The 16767-nt window shown below is 49.8% G+C and overlaps 1 protein-coding gene across 5 annotated transcripts in view; it reads left to right on the top strand.

The window, feature by feature from the left end:
- The first annotated feature begins 276 nt into the window (after positions 1–276).
- Positions 277–16767, top strand: part of ARHGEF4 (Rho guanine nucleotide exchange factor 4) — a 293183-nt gene continuing 276692 nt past the window's right edge. For all 5 annotated transcript variants that reach the window (XM_045479326.1, XM_045479328.1, XM_045479327.1 and 2 more), the window contains exon 1: positions 277–417. In XM_045479326.1, the coding sequence (XP_045335282.1) occupies positions 379–417 (39 nt within the window). In that variant the 5' untranslated portion in view covers positions 277–378. The remainder of the gene's footprint in view (positions 418–16767) is intronic.

The raw sequence follows: 16767 nt of genomic DNA on the forward strand, positions 1-16767 counted from the left end.
GACGCGCAACTGTGCGGCGTCGGGGCAGAAGCGCACGGCGCCAGTTCGCCCGCTCCTTCTTAGAGAGCGCTCCGAGGCTCCCGGCAAGCGCAGGAACCCCACGGGAGGGGCGGTGGGGCTGTTCCCTGGGGCCCCTGGGCCGCGTCGCCGCCGATGGCTCCTAGTCTCGGGACGGGAGCGGGCGGGGCGGGCGCCCAGGAGCGTCCCGGGAGACCCGCAAGTGCCCGGAGTGGCCGGGCGCGGGGAGGCGGGGCGTGTCGGCCGGCCCGGGGCGAGCGCCGGGGCGGGGCGGGGGCTGGCGTTCCGGGAGCGCCGGTTCGGTCGCTCGGCTGCGGGTCCTGCCGGCGGGCTCCGGGGCCCCGGCTCCGCGGGGCCACCATGCTCAGCGTCGTGCACTTCCTCCGGAGCTTCTTCAAGGTGAGAGGCGGCGTCCGGTCGCGCGCGGGGAGAGCGGGAGCGCCGCGCTGCGCCCTGGGCTGGCTGCTGGGCACCGGGTGGGTGCAGGCACCCTGGGCGCGCCTGGCCGCCCCCAGCTTTCCAACGTGCCGACCGGTGTTCAGAGAGTGTGGCTGCCCCAACCACAGGGAAGGAGTGGCACTGTGTCGGAGGCTTGCCTGGACCGTCCTCGGCGAGGGCGACCGCCGGGTGCCGGCCTCCTGGGCACCTACTAGCCTTCGGCACGCGGGGCACTCGGCAGCCTAGGCCCCTCGGCGCAGGACGGCCGATTCCAGGAAGCACTAGCTTGTGCCTCAGCTAGTGGGCGCCCAGAAGTGTTTGATATTGTTATTACCTCGGCTGAGGGTTCCCAAGGGTACGAGGGAGAGGACCAACAAAGTTGGGGCACCATTTTGAGGAAGGTGTGTCTAAGCAGGAGGAGGGGAACAGGAACCTGACTCTCCTCAGACCCAAAGTCCCGGACTGTTCACAAATGGCCCATGGGAACCCACTTATCTGGGGTACCTCTACCTCCCCTGCCCCCAGTGGGGGCCCCAAAGTGAGCAGTAGGCTCCAGGGCACTGTCAGATGGGGGAGCAGGGGGCATCTGCAGATTGCCAAGCTCCACCTCCCCAGGTGAGCAAGGTGGGAGGTGGGTGGGAGGGAGGCAGGGTGGGGTTGGCTCTGACTGCCAAAGCAACTGCGTACAAAAGAAGCAGGGGAGTACTGCCAGAGCTACAGCCCAAGGAGGGAGCAGCTGTGAGTGGACCCAGGGAAGACAGTGGGGCAGTCCGTGGTGGGGGGAGTGGCCCTGCTTAGCAGGGAAGCCACTCTGTCCTGCCAGAGTGACAGCCCAAGGAGTGGGGGGCTGTGAGTGGACCCAGAGCAGACAGTGGGGCTGTCCGTGGTGGGGGGGGGGGGCTGGCTAAGCAGCCCTGCTTAACCAGAAGCCACTTTGTCCTCAGGGTGCAGACTAAAGGGACAGGTTCAATTCTCTGACTCTGAGAGCTCTGGGGAAAGCAGCAGGCTAGATGACCCAGAGCTGGACCTGCGGGAGTGCTCCCCTCAGCCTGTTCCTCAGCCAGTGTGGACTCATCCCCAGGGATAATGACTTGTTTATAAACTTAGCAGGGAAGAGGGATGGAGTCTTTCAGCTTGCAGGGTTCTCACTTCTGTTAGTGACTGCAGGAGATGCCTCAGAAGAACATAGGAGCCCGGCTGGTATCAGAGTTGTGGTTCTGAGCACACAGATGCCCTCTTTGAAGTCTGATTCTGTCATTGACAGGGTATACAATCTTGGGACAGTCATTAAACTGCTTTGGTGTTTTATTTTCCCATTTCAAAAATGTGGGTGATAATTCCACATCTTCCAGAGTGGATGGAAGGATCTTATTACAGAATATACATGTTCTTATAAAAAGGTGAACCTGGGACCATGTTCCTTCCCGTCCATGCAGTGGCAGCAGTAGGTCACCTGGAGGGGAGTTGGCCAGGCAGAATCTGAGAAGCCTAGTGGACCCAGAAACTCACGGAGCAGACAGGTGTGGCTGGGGAAGAGGTCCCTAGATATCTCAGGGCAACTGCCTTGCCCATCTGCTGACTGGGACCCTCCTTGGAAGGGGAAACTTTGGGAAGGTGTTCTAAGGGGCACACTATCTCACATTCCCAACCTGTTCCGAGAAGGCTTTCTACCTCTCCTTGTCCCCAGACCCCATGCCTATCCTCAGGTCCCTGGAGGTGCTGAGACACTTCAGGCCTCTGTCTGTACGCATATGACGACGATCAGATGTACCTCTCAGAGGATCTCTCTTTCTACTGTCCTTCAGAGCCACCCTTGGGAGGGGCCCTGAATGCCATTACAGTCCACTTCTGGCTGTGCAGGTATATCTTGCAGAGCCACCTGTAAACACAGTTCACACATGTTCTTCCTCAGACACTGGTCACAAAGAATGCTCTATAAGGCCACAGGTGCAGGAAGTGAAGGGAACCACTTGCTCAAGTCACCTCCTGATCCCGCCTGGGCCTGTCTTGATGGGTAACTGACTTGGTTGTTGGTTGATCAAGAACACTGTTTTGTCCTAGGAAACTCAGATCCTTGGGTCCCAGTCAGACTCTGGTAGCAGAGACACAGATAGGCTCCACCAAGGCCCAGGGCAAAAACAGTCCCTCAAACCCCAGGCCCCAAGTAAGACTTGCTCCAGACTCTACACAGCATCCAGTTCTGCTGTGGGCACTCTTATGCTATGGGGTCCACAGGGTATGACACCTCACAGTGCAGAGGTGGACTCTGCACTTGGGTGGGTCCCACACAAAGCTCACTGCCTTTGGGATCACTCAGCAAATGAATGGGAGAAGCATACCCAAGGAGGAAATATGTTGCCTCAAAACTCCACAGGCCCACCAAGCATTGTGAAATCTTCCTTCACGGTAGGGGGCCAATGTCTAGCAACATGTCTTTTGCTTTTTATTTTTCTTAATTGTTTTTAATTGTTTAATGTTTATTATTTATTTTTGAGAGAGAGAGAGACAGAGTGTGAGCAGGGGAGGGGCAGAGAGAGAGAGGGAGACACAGAATCCGAAGCAGCCCCAGGCTCTGAGCTGTCAGCACAGAGCCTGATGCAGGGCTCAAACTCATGAACCACAAGATCATGACCTGAGCTGAAGTCAGAAGCTTAACCGACTGAGCCACCCAGGCACCCTGCTTTTTTTTTTTTTTTAATGTTAATTTATTTATTTTGAGAGAGAAAGACAGAGACAGAGTGTGCACATGTGCATGAGCAGGGGAGGGGCAGAGACAAAGGGAGAGAGAGAATCCCAAGTGGATTCTGCATGCTGTCAGCCTGGAGCCCAACGAGGGGCTCAATCTCATGAACCGTGAGATCATGACCTGAGCCAAAATCAAGAGTTAGACACTTAACCAACTAAGCCACCCAGGTGCTCCTCTCTTTTATTTTTAAAGGGCTGTTCCAAAATGTTCCATACAACTGTCCACCTCTACTGCCTGCCTGGAGCCTTCACCAAAGTGGAAGGTCCTTCTGTTTTCATGGAATTTAGGTCCCACACTCTGGTGCACAGTAGGGTACCTTGCCACTTGCTGTTCTTTAAGTCCTGTCGGTATGATGTAGTTGACCAGCATAAGGTCCTTTGGGGTATAAAGGTCAGGTTTCTTCTAACTAAATGGTGACACAGAATCAGGGAGCTACTGAAGCCCTGAAACAGGTGGTGAAGTTTTGTTGCTGTCCCTGTCTTGAGGAAAGCAACCTACTTCTGTTATTCCTATATGTTAAGATAGGAAACATACACACTCACACACGCACACACAAGCACAGTTTTCACCAAATCATTGGCCGAGGAGTGTAATAGATTTGTTCCATTTAAGAAGATCATTTGTAGGGCAACATAGACCAGTCACAATTAAGCCTAAAACAGCGCACCGACATTCTTTAAGATCTCACGTATTCTGCGCAAGCCAAACTGGGAAGTTGAGTAGGGATGCAGTAGAGATCTCCACCCCTGGTTGGAGATTTCTTACCCACCAGATGTTAAATATTGCTTATGATGCCCTATTTTGGAGGAGAGAGGGTGTTCCAGAGGCTTCTGGTAAGCGTTCCCTACCACGAAAGTCTCCACATAATGGATGAATGAACCAGGGTGGAGTTTCTGTCAGGAACTGAGCATGTCTCTGAGCTCCCAGGGACTCACTATGATCCCCCAGGAACTGGGGAATCACCCAGGAACTGGGGTGATCCCCCAGGAACTGGGGAATCACCATAGGACAGATTCAGGATCCTAGTGGGCTGCTAAGAGGCTGGATGTACAGCAAGTCCCCATTTATGACCTGGCATGCCTCCTACCTCTTATGGGCCCTCATTCCTGGTGGTGAGCTTCCTGACCTTCCAGGAATTAGTGTTAGCTGTGAGCCAGTGTTCACTAATCCCTGAAGTCTAGGTATTTTTCTGTATAGGAGCCTTTAAAAGACTCACAGTATGTGCTTAGGATGATTTTACAAGTAACTACCCCTCATTGAAGAAACTTTGGATCTATTGTTTCAAGTCTGAGAATCAGGCAAGAGGAGTGGAATCAGGCAAGTGGAGTTTAATCAGTGAACATTTATTGAACACCTACTATCTGCCAGACACTGTTCTAGGCACTCATGGAGCCTTCTGTTTACCAGACCTAGTTTAATTCTTTTTAACATTTTTTTTTATCAATATTACACAAGTACAATAGGACCCTATTGGTGTTGCTCATCCATTTTAGTTCTGGCAGCCCCATGATTGATTATTCAATGACAAAGAATCCCTGGCATCAAAAAATTCTGATATTACTTTGGCTTCTGGCACTTAAATACTGCTTCTCTTCCTTGTCATGCCAGCTCCTGCCATCCCATCTGTAGAATTCCCACCCAAACTAGCATCTCTCATCAGCATTGCAAGCTGGTAGAGAACAGTGTTTATGGCAGTTTTCCGAGATGTTGACATTCTCTTTGTCAAAGTAGTTTTTCGTGCCTTGGAGGTAGGCCATGTCTTTTTGATCCTCCAGGGGACATAGTTAGGGGATGGTAAGCAGGTTGCTCTTGATAAATCCATTCCAACATTCTATTCCTTCAGATATTTGGTTTCCTTCAAGGACTTTCTGGCTTTTTAGTTTCATTTCATGGGTTGGTTTAGTTAACCAACACACCACCTACTGGAACACAGGCTGACTCTTGGAGCTGGTACATTGACTCCAAAATGGGTGGTCATTCCCATATCAACATATTCATCCCAACCCAGAATGTTTTCCTTACCTCCTTGGTCAGATAATCCCAGTATCCATTTCTACCCACCCCCTCAGCTTCTTTCCAGTACATGTTAGCAAAATCATAATTTTCTGAAACATGAGCCCTTTCCTCCATAGTTTGACTTTGATTGGTTCCCATGGCCATGCTGAGATCTGACTCTACTTTTGAGTCAGGGCAGGGCAGGCAGGGAAAGGGAAAGGGGTAGACATGAGGAGAGGTGGGCTCAGTTTCCAGAATAGGGGCGAACAGCTCTTGAAGCAGCCAGAGAGAGAAGCAAGGACTGCATGGGTTTATGAATTCCCTCACAGAGCCCCACTCCTAGGACCAGGGTTCCCATTTTTTCCTAAATGACACTCTTTCACTCAAGGAGCAGGGAAACAATCCATTCAGCTTCCTTTTTAATTCAACAACCCACAGATAGATGGACTCAGACTGCTTTGGTTTAGGGATGTCTCAGGCCTGTGATTGCAGAGAGAAGAGACACTGTCATAGCCAGTCCCTGGGAGCTCAGAGACTTGACTTTGTTATTCTCTCTTTAAGCTGGCCAGAACAGTTAGAAGCAAGAAGTACACCCCATAGTACTTGAGTTCTTTGTGCCTTTTTCTCAGGTTTTGTCGTAAGAGTCACTTTTCCCCCCAAAAGCCCCTAGTGGACATTTGGCCACAGCTGATTTAATTAGAGGTTTGCCATGCATGCAATGAGATGCCAGAGTTCCATAACTTAATTCCCAATATACTTTCACTGACTTTGGCATCAATTGGGTGTAATAACCAATCTCAGACACTCTTTTCCCCTTTCCTGACAGGTCTGTTATCTAAAATCATCTTGGCACCAACTTCTTTACTACTGAAGTCTCTTGGTTGCAAAAGACAGAAATGGACTGCAGTCAAGTGAAAAAAAGTAACTGTCTTGGCAGGGTGCAGGGTAGCTCACAGGGATCCAGAGAGGCAAAGCACATTAGGTCCTTCTAGGTGGGCCAGCTGCTTAGGATGCTCCTGGGGGACACTTTACTGGCTCCTCACTAAGGATACTGTCTAGCTCCCTCTTGTAGACTTTTAGCTTTGTCCTCAAGATCCAAGGTCCTGGCTGGAGGTTAGCTGAGCTGCCGTTTGAAAAGTAGGAAGAGAGGATATCTGCTCTCTTTCTATTTTTGACATGGATAGGCCCCAGTGTCTGAATTCTCTTAGGATCCCCTCCTTCCTCCCAATCACGGCTGCTGTTCAAATGCTGGGCAGGAAAGCAGAAAACACCCCCTCATGGCATGCAATTAAGGGAAAGTTCCACCAGGACTCACTCAGCCTCCCAGCTTTGGGGATGGGGGAGTGTAAGCCCCAGGTGCCTGGGGACATTTGCTAGTGGGTCACCCACATGTTTGAACTTTTCTGGGTAAAGGTCAGAGCAGGTACCTGAGGCCACAGAGACCCTATCCTATGAGAGGTCATGGAGAGGCCTTCCCTTTGAGTCCTAAAGAAGCTTGTCCCACAGGATGGCAGAAAGGAGAGGGTAGATGGACAGGACAGATCAGGTATAGGGACCAGCTGCCTGCCAGGAGGCTGTCAGTACCTCCCCAGGGCTGCTGTCTCCCAGCCACCACTCAGAGACCCAGGACTGTTCTCCTCCCTGGGGCCTGCTCTCCCACTCTGTCCGTCATGATCCTCAGCTGTGGCCATAAGTCAGAGGCCTTGGGGCATGGTTCCCACCTTTTATTCTAGCCCCTCACTCTGCTATCTCTGCCAACTTGGGAGGCAACTATGACAAGATCACCTCCACTCAGCCATTCAACACATTCTTTGAGTACTTCCGTATTCTGGGTCCTGTTTTCTCCCCCTACACTGTAGACTCTGAGAGGGAAGGGCTAGGGGTTGAAGCATAGTGTGTCTTTGGAAGTGTGAGTGTAGCCTGTGAATTAACTGCAGAAGACCTCAGCCAGTGAGAGGGCCTCTTAATCCAGAGGTCCTGAGTAGGCAGGCAGGGTGGATGGTTCTGGAGACATGAACTCTTGCAACCTTCTCTCCAAACTCAAGTGAGCCTAGCCCTACTGTCCAGGCATGGGGTGGCCCAGCCTCCCCAACTCTGGGTGCCTGGCCTCACCTTAGCTATAGGCAGTGACAACACTCTACTACTTGCTGCAGACTCAGCCAACTGTGAGATTCCAGGCACTGTTTGATAACCCAAGGGAGGGTTTGAATTTACTCTTGGTCTCATGTGGGGCTTACTGAGCCTGAATGTTTTGTTTGCTTCTCCTGCATGGTGGAACTGGGTGGCATGCTCGTGCTCTTTCGGGAGTCCTTTTGTGGTTTTTACATATCTACAGTGGGCAGTCTCTCCCTTGCCAGTTGTAAGGATGTGAGGTTTAAGTGATATTGCTGGTTCTGGCCCCATGCCTGGCTACTGAACCCTCCTGAGTTACCTAGTCTGAACCCTTTGGGGGTATGGGTGGTGCTGCCTGTGAGGCCCTCCACCCTCTCATCTGGTGACCCACAGGTATATCACAGGTCATTGGTTGGAGGCTCCCGCACACTCACAGGGTGCCCTGCATCAGGGTGCCTCCTCACTGCACCAGCCTCTTGGAGCTTCCCTGCCCCATCTGTCTCTCAGGATGCAGTGTCACCTTCAGTATGTCTTCCCTGGATGCCTCCCCACCCCCTTCGGGCCCCTTCTCTATGCTGCAGCTCAGCCTCCTGAGCTACAGGAGTTCACTGGCTTGTAATTGTCTCTCACGCCTCCACACATATGTTCATTTAGATGTACCTTTATTAAGGGTCTTCTTACAACTATTTCTGGTTTTTACTGTCCTTAGAAGACCCCCTAACCACACAGTATAGTTTCCTCTTCCCTCAAATCCCCAGTTTTTCCATCTTACTCTGATGTGTGGCAGGCCACAAACCCTAATGCAAAAACCAGCCTGATTACCTGAAGCTGTAGTCTTCCTCAGCCACAGTTGCATGTCAGAACCACTGGCTATACCCAGACCAAGTGAGGCAGAATTCAGGGCAGGGCCCTAATCACCAATGGGTGACTCCATTGGGCAGCCTCGCTGAGAATTGCTGTACTATAGACCCTGGAGCTACCTGCACAGTCCATCAGAGCAGGGCCATTCTTGAGGCTTTGCTGGACTAAAGAGAAGCTGAGGTCAGACCATGCATTGCCCTCCAACCCTCACACCACCCTGTTATAACCGAGGCAGGGAGCATATACTTCCCTGCCCAGCAGACACCACCATGTTAACTGTAGTGAGTGTGGGTAAGCCCCATTAAGATGCCACTACAGACCCATCCCACCCAGGCCAGCTTGTTGTGCCTTGAGCATCATCTGTGTTTGTACCAAGTAGGCTGATTGATCTCTCCTTGACCACATTTTGCCTGTGAGCTTGAGAAGGGATCTTCTTGGAGCAAGTTCTGGGTCTGGAAGCCACGTGCTGACCTGCTGTGGCACCTGCCCCTCCTCCTGGGTCCCCTTGTGTTGGTGGTGGGCCCATGGAGCCCCAGCATGGACCAGCTCTCTCACATTGCTCAGTGCTCCTTCATGTGAACCTGTCCATCTCAGGGGTGTTGTGGAAGTTAGCTGGCATAGTGAAAGCATGGGAAAGCGTGGGACTCAGGCAGCTCAGAGTGAGAACTCAACAACTATTAGTTATCTCCTTATATTTTTCTTCCCCAAAACAAACGGTTTTTTTTTCTTATAGCCAGTGGAATTAAATGGAATCCCATGTCTTGTTACTGGGCTGTAATGGTGCTATTTATGCTGATGCCATGGGCTACAGTTCCTGATATAGGGACAAAGTCTGTGTTCAAGAGGAGAACACTATTAGAAACTCGCCTCAGAATGGTCCACACAGAAGATGGGAAAAGCCAGGGTCCTGGGAGTGTTTTCCTCCATGTGGACATTGAGGCTTGTGAGAAAATGGGAAACAGCTAAGTGGTGGTCCATCCACACCATGGAATACCACGCAGCAACAGAGAAAATGAGCTGCTGGTGCACTCACCAGCCTGGGTCACTCTCCAGAGAGCTAGGCTAAGTGTAAGAAGTCACAATGCTGTATAATTGCATTTATCTGAAATTCCAGACACTAATGAGTCTCTAGTGACAAGCAAACTCATCAGTGGTGCCTGGGGACAGGGTTCAGGGCAGGTGGGGGCAGGAGGGTGGGATGACAGAGGGACAGGAGGTGGTGGAGGCATACGTTGTTTTGAGTGTGGTGATAGTTTCATGCTTTGTACTCATGTGGGAAACCATCCAGTCATACTTTCAGTGAGTGCAGTTGTACCTATCAGCTACCTCCTACCCTGGCAGAACCGGCCCAAGGTCTCCTGGCCAGAGCCTCTCAGAATACTCTTCCTACTCTGAAAACAAGGCCCTTTCTGGGTGCCACATGCACAGAGACCATGCTGGTTAGTGAGAGCATGGAGACCCTGCCTAAAAAAGAGACAAGGTGATTCTGGCTTCCTCAGCTGTGTGCTCAGCAGAAGAGGTCCTTAGGACATGCATGTCTGTGCATTGTTGATGATGTGTCATTTCTGGCTGGTACTGTGAGAGGTGTAAGGCCTGGGCGCTGTGCCCACCTGGGGTACTTGGTCATCTGAGGCCTCACTCCTGAAAGTATGCAAATGCCTCCTTGCATCTCTGTGAGGTGGTGTTAGAAGGACTGGCTGTAGCATTTGGGCCTGGTGAGGAGGGTTTGGAGAGATTTAAGGAAGCAGGGCTTTGCTCTCCCCTGGATGTGGGAAGGAAGCAGGGACAATTCTGTGATTGAGCGACTTAAGAAATCTTATCCAGCAGGAGGGACAACAAGTCTGAGGCTATATCTGGGACTGGTAAAGCAGCAACCGTCATTCAGAGTAGCCAGCATGGGGCTGTTAGTCTTTGTGAGCTGGACAATAAGCATGTGCTGTCTGTGTCCAGCAGGAATATGACAGGGGCTTCTTCTTGTGTTTCTCCATCACTATCCCAGAGTAAAGTGATTTTCTGCCTAAAAGTGATGTTCTGTAACACTGTTCATGTTCCATAGGATGATAACAGGGCCCACCTGTGACACCAGCCAGCTCCTGCATACTGTGGCTACTGTTGTCTTTCTTGCTCATTTGGAAACGAGTAGAGTACATATCCAGCCCCTAGAGAACTTTATCCACAAATACATGGCGAGACTCCTCCTGACCATGGTTACTACAGAGGGGACCCAACAGATATTCTAAGAAAAGCCCTAGGGTGATTGTGCTGTGTACCATGGCTAAGAACCCACATATATTCCTGACTTGCTGAGTCCAGGAGAGTTGGTGCTCCATGCTCTTTCCACAACCACTTCCTCCTCCTGCCCCCTGCTAAGCCAACTCCACTTTCCAGCAGGTTCTTTCTTCCCCACTCAAGAATCTGGCCTTGCCCAGCATTGCAGGCCATCCGCATGTTGTTCAGTGCCTAAGCCAAATCTCACCAGGGGGCAGCTGTGCACCCTGTCTCTGTCCTTTAATATCTACTTTTTACCTGTCTTGCAGAAGCTGCAAGACAGAGGAGATGTTGATTACCATGGTGGACTTAGGGACACCACAATGTCCTAACTACATATTTGGTGTGACTTAATTTTCCAAATCCACAGTCTTCAGACCTGTAAAATGGGCTGATGATGTCTGAAAAGTGGTTGTCAAAGTTAATGTGCTCACATTTGTAAAATACCTGGCCTAGAAACCTTGAGTGTTCCCAAGGACTAGAGCCCAAGTCTAGTCTAGTTCCCAAGGTGGGAACACATTGATATTCTGTCCATTCCTGTGTCTACTCCAGTCCCTTCTCTGTCTGTGAGTTCTAGAGTTTGTAAAATGTCAGGTGAGGGTTCACTGGAGAAAAAACACTGGCTTAGAGAAGGTGGAGAAGGTGTGGCCTCTAGCTGGAGGGTGATGAGTAAGGTGTGGAGGAGATGGGCACTGGGAAGGCAGCTCCATGAAGGGGCAGCTAATGTGGCCCCACCCCTGTGTGCAACCTGGTGCCTCTTACCCTATTCCACCTCCCTAGGCCAGCCTCTTACCTTCCTCACAGGCTCTTCCACAACCCTGTCTCAGAACACGGTAGGAGCTGAGTGTCTGGACAGGGAATTCTGTGGGCAGACATGTATGGCAGGTCACCTCTGAGTGAAGCTGACTGGCCATGTGCAGACCACAGGTATGGGACAGGCCCTGTGGGGAGCAGGAACTCCTTAACTCAAAGGAAAAAGAGACATGGACGTGGGACATTGGGGGCAGTGGACTGGCACTGAAGGCCCCAGTCTCTGAAGTAGGAGTGGGGCTGTATTTGCAGTGTGATGGTATTTGTGTGAGGCAGTGTCCTCTGGGGCAAACTGTCCCCCTGACCACTGCTGTCTTTCAGAGCTGCCTTCGGCAACTGCCCCTGAATGGGCAGTGACTCCCTTAGGCCAGGATCAGATCTAAAGCATCCTACACTCTAGCCTGTTATACTGATTTGAACCCCAAAGTCCAGTTCATTCATTCCAACACATAGAATTTGCCAAGTCCTCTTTGATCCCAGGCCCTGTGCTAAGGAGACTAAGCTATGAGTAGGATGCAGTCTGGCCAGCTGCAAGCCCCTGGTAAGTGATTCTGAACACTCTTGAATTATAAGGACAGCAACTTTTGAGAATTCAGTAGAGGATATATATGAACCCTCATGCTGCTTGAGGATTCATATGAACTCTCCATGCTTTTGTGTACATGGACCTTCTGCTTCCAATTTCAGAGGCCCACAAAGCCTGTGGATGGTGAGTTAAGACCCCTGCTCTGGGTTGCAAGCTCCTAAGGACCAGGGCCACTGTTTCTGTTTCCTTCCCTCAAGTGCCCAGCATGGAGCTTTGAGTGAAGTGGAGGTTCTGTACATGTTTCAGTGAAGGGACTGGTAACATGGCCCTTCACTCCAGGTCACTAAGACCTAGGTCCTAGGGGATAGGCGGGTTGTCCGTGTTAGTGGGATAAGGTGTCAGACACTACCCATAGTGGGTAGGCTTCAGTGGGACCACAGTGAGGGGGGCTTGGCAGCCCCAGCCCAGAAGCATCTCCCTGCGGGTCCAGTGGCCTGGATTCTGGCTCTTATACCTCCATTCAGTGTGGTCTTTAGCAGAGCAGCATCTCAGAGCATGTTTGTTCCTCTCTAAAATGGACACAGTGCCTACCTGGTGGAGCCCCCACCCCGAAGAGTTAACAAGAGAGTGTTAGGGGTCTCAAGGAGCTTTGGCTCCTCATAGGGGTTTGTAGAGAGGACACCCTGTTGAGTGTTCAGTGTCATGTCAGAAAAGCACAGAAATGGGCAGGGCAAGGAGACTTTGGGATGTGTGGAAGTTTTCTGTACCCTATACAGAGGTCCATTCCCTTTCCTGTCCACAGAGGCAGCCCTGACTGGGGCCCCAGGACCCTAGCTGCTAGGTACAAGCACAACAGCCACCTCCTCCTGGGGTACACCCCAGAGGGCTGGCCCAGGTCACCTTTCTTCACAGAACCTGAAGGAGATTCACTTCAAATAACCTAGGAGAGGCACTGTAACATCCCACCTTTCCTTGAGTTTAAGGTACACTTTAAAAAAATTGCTTAATACTTTTGAAATCAAGATGCACTTATACTTGATGTGTACGTTTAAAAGTGATTTATTCTTCCTTCTCAAAAGTTGTCATTAACTTAGTGGCATCTTTGCATTGAGGAAATAGGATAGTTGTAAACATCACTATGATCAGGAAACATAGTGTGTGACCTCCCTGGGAGACCCCAATTCAAGCCCCCCCGCCCCATTTGGGGGCCTTATAACTCCTAGATCAGGCCAATCTAGCCCATTGAGGGTTCTCGAAGGATCCTGGAATGCATTCTTCCAAGACATCCTCAAAGTGACACACAAAGACAGTTGGACAAGCCTCCCTGGCAAGAAGAAACAGATTCCCCCAAAGTCCCACAGAAGCTCCTTGCCCCAGTCCCCAGAGCTATTCATATCACCTCTTACTAGAAGTGTGTGTAGTCAGCATGTTTTTGTGTCTGATAGATAGAGCAAGAGGCATGTTGACTGAGTGTGTGCTGTATCCTTCTTCATGCAAATTGAGTCACCTCTCAGAGCATTTCAGGAAGCAGGCACTTCTGGTGACCCCTATGGTCTGGAGTCTGCCCAGAGAGCTGTTGACACAGGCAGTGGCTGGGCCACAACATTCAAGGATTGTTTTTCTCTGGGGACTGGCTTTATGCTCCTCCAATGAGCCAGGTCCTGGGACCCCCTCCAACTTGTCTATCACCCACACCTCCCAACTCCAAATCCCCCCAAATTTGCCCAATGCCTGTCTCAGAACACACAGGCTCCCTCCGGCCCAGCTGCATGTGTCCTAACACAAGTCACAGAGTAAGTAAAACACACCACCAATGGGTAGCGGGGACAGACCATAGGAACGTCAGAGCCTCTAAGAGGGGTGATGTGGCAGCAGGCAAGCAGGTGTTTCTCATAACAGAGGCCTCATTTTGTAGATGCAAGAGTTAAAACTCAGGGGTGGTGAGCAGAGTGGTGATGGGGGAACAAGGAAATAATGGAACAAGATCCAACTTCAAAACCCCCACTTTTCTGCATATTGGGCAGCCCCCAGCAATTTAGGCTTTCCAGTGAGACCCTTTCTGATGACATTCTGAGGTCATACAGGGCCTTTGTCATGTATGTGCTTCTGTATCAGAAGAAGAAAACTCCCTGTGCAGGGTGTGATGTGCTCCAGGCCCCACCATGCAGCCTGCACAGTGGCCTCAGAGCCCCCAGGTGCAGGCCCTGCCTCGGCTAGGACCTGGGGCTGCCATGTCTGCAGATCCGCTATAAGCCCTATTAATAGGTCTGTTCTGGTGCAAAACTGGAGTAGCCACCCTGGTAAGTCCCCCACTCAGAGCTCTGGGAAGGTACAATGAGATGTGAAGTTCTCCAGGTTTGTGCACTGTGTATGGCACTAATCGAAAGTGAGGTGTACTAAGCCAGACTCTAAAGACTACATCCTGTAGGATTCCCTTAGTATAAAATTCCAGAAAAAAAAAAAAACAAAAAACAAAAACCCACCATGACACAAGACAGAACTGCAGGCCAGGGCCCAGAGGTGAGGAGGGGACAGGTTGCAAAAGGGCACGAGGGAAGTTTTGGGGTGATACACTGTCCGATATCATAACTGTAAAGGTGGTCACATGACTATCCATTTGTCACACCCCATCAAATTGTACAATAACTTTATTTCCCACTAATTTTGTTGTATGTAAGCGATGCCTCAATAAAACTGATCCTTTTAAAAAAAAAAAAAAAAAAAAAAAAAGAAAGAAAGTGAGGTGTCCCGACTGGTATTAAAGTGCAGACATGTTTGCACTTGGAGAAGGACAAGTACTGCCTGTAACTGGGAAGGGATAGTTTCTCCATGACCAGAGGTCAACACACACCTTTCCCTTGCCTGTAGTAGGGTGGCAGGTTGAGGAGGGAGGAGTGATCCGGGAAAGGCAGAGCAGCGAGGACACAAAGCAGGATGCATCCATAAGTGGTGATAGACATCGTCTGCCCACCACGGGCGGTTGATGCGCAGCTGGTATGTGGATCATTATTTCAGTTGTTGGGAGAAGAGCCTGTGCAGGCGCCTCACCTAGCTCTAATTTACATTAGGGGATTGTGCAGTGTTGTTTCTTGGGAAGCTATGTTTTTTCAGAAAAAGGAAAGCCACACTCTTCTCCATAAGATGGACAACTAGGAAATGTGGGCAAGAGTGTGCCCCAACAGAGCCTGGGAGCAGTTCCTTCAGCTTGGGGAAACCTCTTTGGCTAAGTCTAAGGTGAACAGGCTACCCTCACCCTGCCAGGAACAGGATCTACTGCCAGGGTTTGGATGGGCGGCTTCATGCTGTCTCTGGTCCAAGAAATTGGAACAAAGCAGGCTGTGGGCCTCGAGTGTACCTGCAAAGCTTCAGGTCAGAGTCCAGCATTTTGTGGGCCACATGAAGAGCAGAGTGACATCACCAACACAGACACTACTACTAATTATCCTGGTTACTGCCATCATCAGCTCATCTGTGATCTAGAGCTAGTCACCGACCCTTGCAGGGCCTCTGTGGTAATATGAGGATATGAAGACTCACTGTGCCAGTCTCCTGGGGATTCTATAATGTTCACAAAACGTGAACATTCTATAATGTTTGTACACGCAGAGATTGGGAGTCAGAAAGACCTCATCCAGATTTAAATGCCACCAGTTATGCCATACCATACTTATGCAAGTATAGCTTGAGCAGATTGCTGTGCTGAGCCTCATAAGGATCCTGTAGAATAAAGACAATACTACCTGCATCCTTTTAGGTTTAAATAGTGTATATAAGGTACAGAGGATGTGGTGAGCACTTCATACATAGCTATTTTATTATTATAGATGTTATTTTTATAATAGGAGAGACAAATTTCTCCAACTTTACAGTTTTTACTCAAGAGTTTGCTGAGCAGCTGCTCTGTGCAGTCCCTGTAACTGGGGTTCTGGAAGGGCCGAGACATTTTGTCCACTAGACTACAAGTCTAGCGGGAGAGACAGATCAGCCAACAACAGCAGCAGCAACAGCATCAATGGCAACAATAACAGCAACACCAGTGCAGCCAGGGACTGAACCCAGAAGTGGTCAGAGTTGGGGACCAACTCTGAGAGGAACACTCAACCCTGCCTGGGGCAAAAGGGAGAATCCTGGGGAACCAGAGATACTGAGAAATAAACAGACCATGATGCAAAAATGTGGGAATCACTAGTGTCAGGGGTGCCTGCTGCCTGGAGAAACTTAAAGAAGGCTGCATGGCTAATGTGATACCTGAGGGAGACTCTGAAGAGTAAGCTGGAAGGAGCCTGGTGAGGCTGGTAAGGACAACATGCAAAAAGGCAAATAATCAGAGAGGGTGTGTATTGTGAGTCTAAGAATCTCAGAAAAATCACAGGGTATATGCTGGGACATGGAAGAGATCGTTCTGGAGGCAGACTAGGGCCAGGATGGGCCTTAGCCTGGACATTTCCTGAGGGCAGTGGAGACCCAGAATAGTGACATCAGATGTGGATTGTGTAGAGCACAAAAGATGATTGATTGGGAATGAAGCCATATTGGACCTTACCAGATGATAATTCAAATCCATAAAAGGAAATGAAGAGAATCAGAAATGGTAAATAATAAGGTTAATATAACTAACTCTAAATATATATTTCTCTCAACTTTTAAAAAATATAAAATTGTATAAAATAATAATTATAACAATGTGTTGATGGGTTAGTAATATTTATAGACACAAAAAAATTAATAGCACAAAAAAGGAAGTATAGAGCTATATTGAAGTAAAGTTTTTATGTCTCACTAAATTAAAATCATATAAATCTGAAGCAGATCCTGGTAAGCTGAGTATTGTAAGCACTTAAGAAAACAGCTAAGAAAATATGGTTAAAAAAAAGCACTAAAGGAATTAAAATGTCATGCTAGAAAATATTCTAAATGCCAGGAAGGAGGGGCAGAGGCACAAAAAAATATGACACATAAAGAAAATAAGAAAGTGGCAGATATCATCTAAAGC

The sequence above is a fragment of the Leopardus geoffroyi genome, chromosome C1, assembly GCF_018350155.1.
Source record: "Leopardus geoffroyi isolate Oge1 chromosome C1, O.geoffroyi_Oge1_pat1.0, whole genome shotgun sequence".
NCBI classification, from domain to species: domain Eukaryota; kingdom Metazoa; phylum Chordata; class Mammalia; order Carnivora; family Felidae; genus Leopardus; species Leopardus geoffroyi.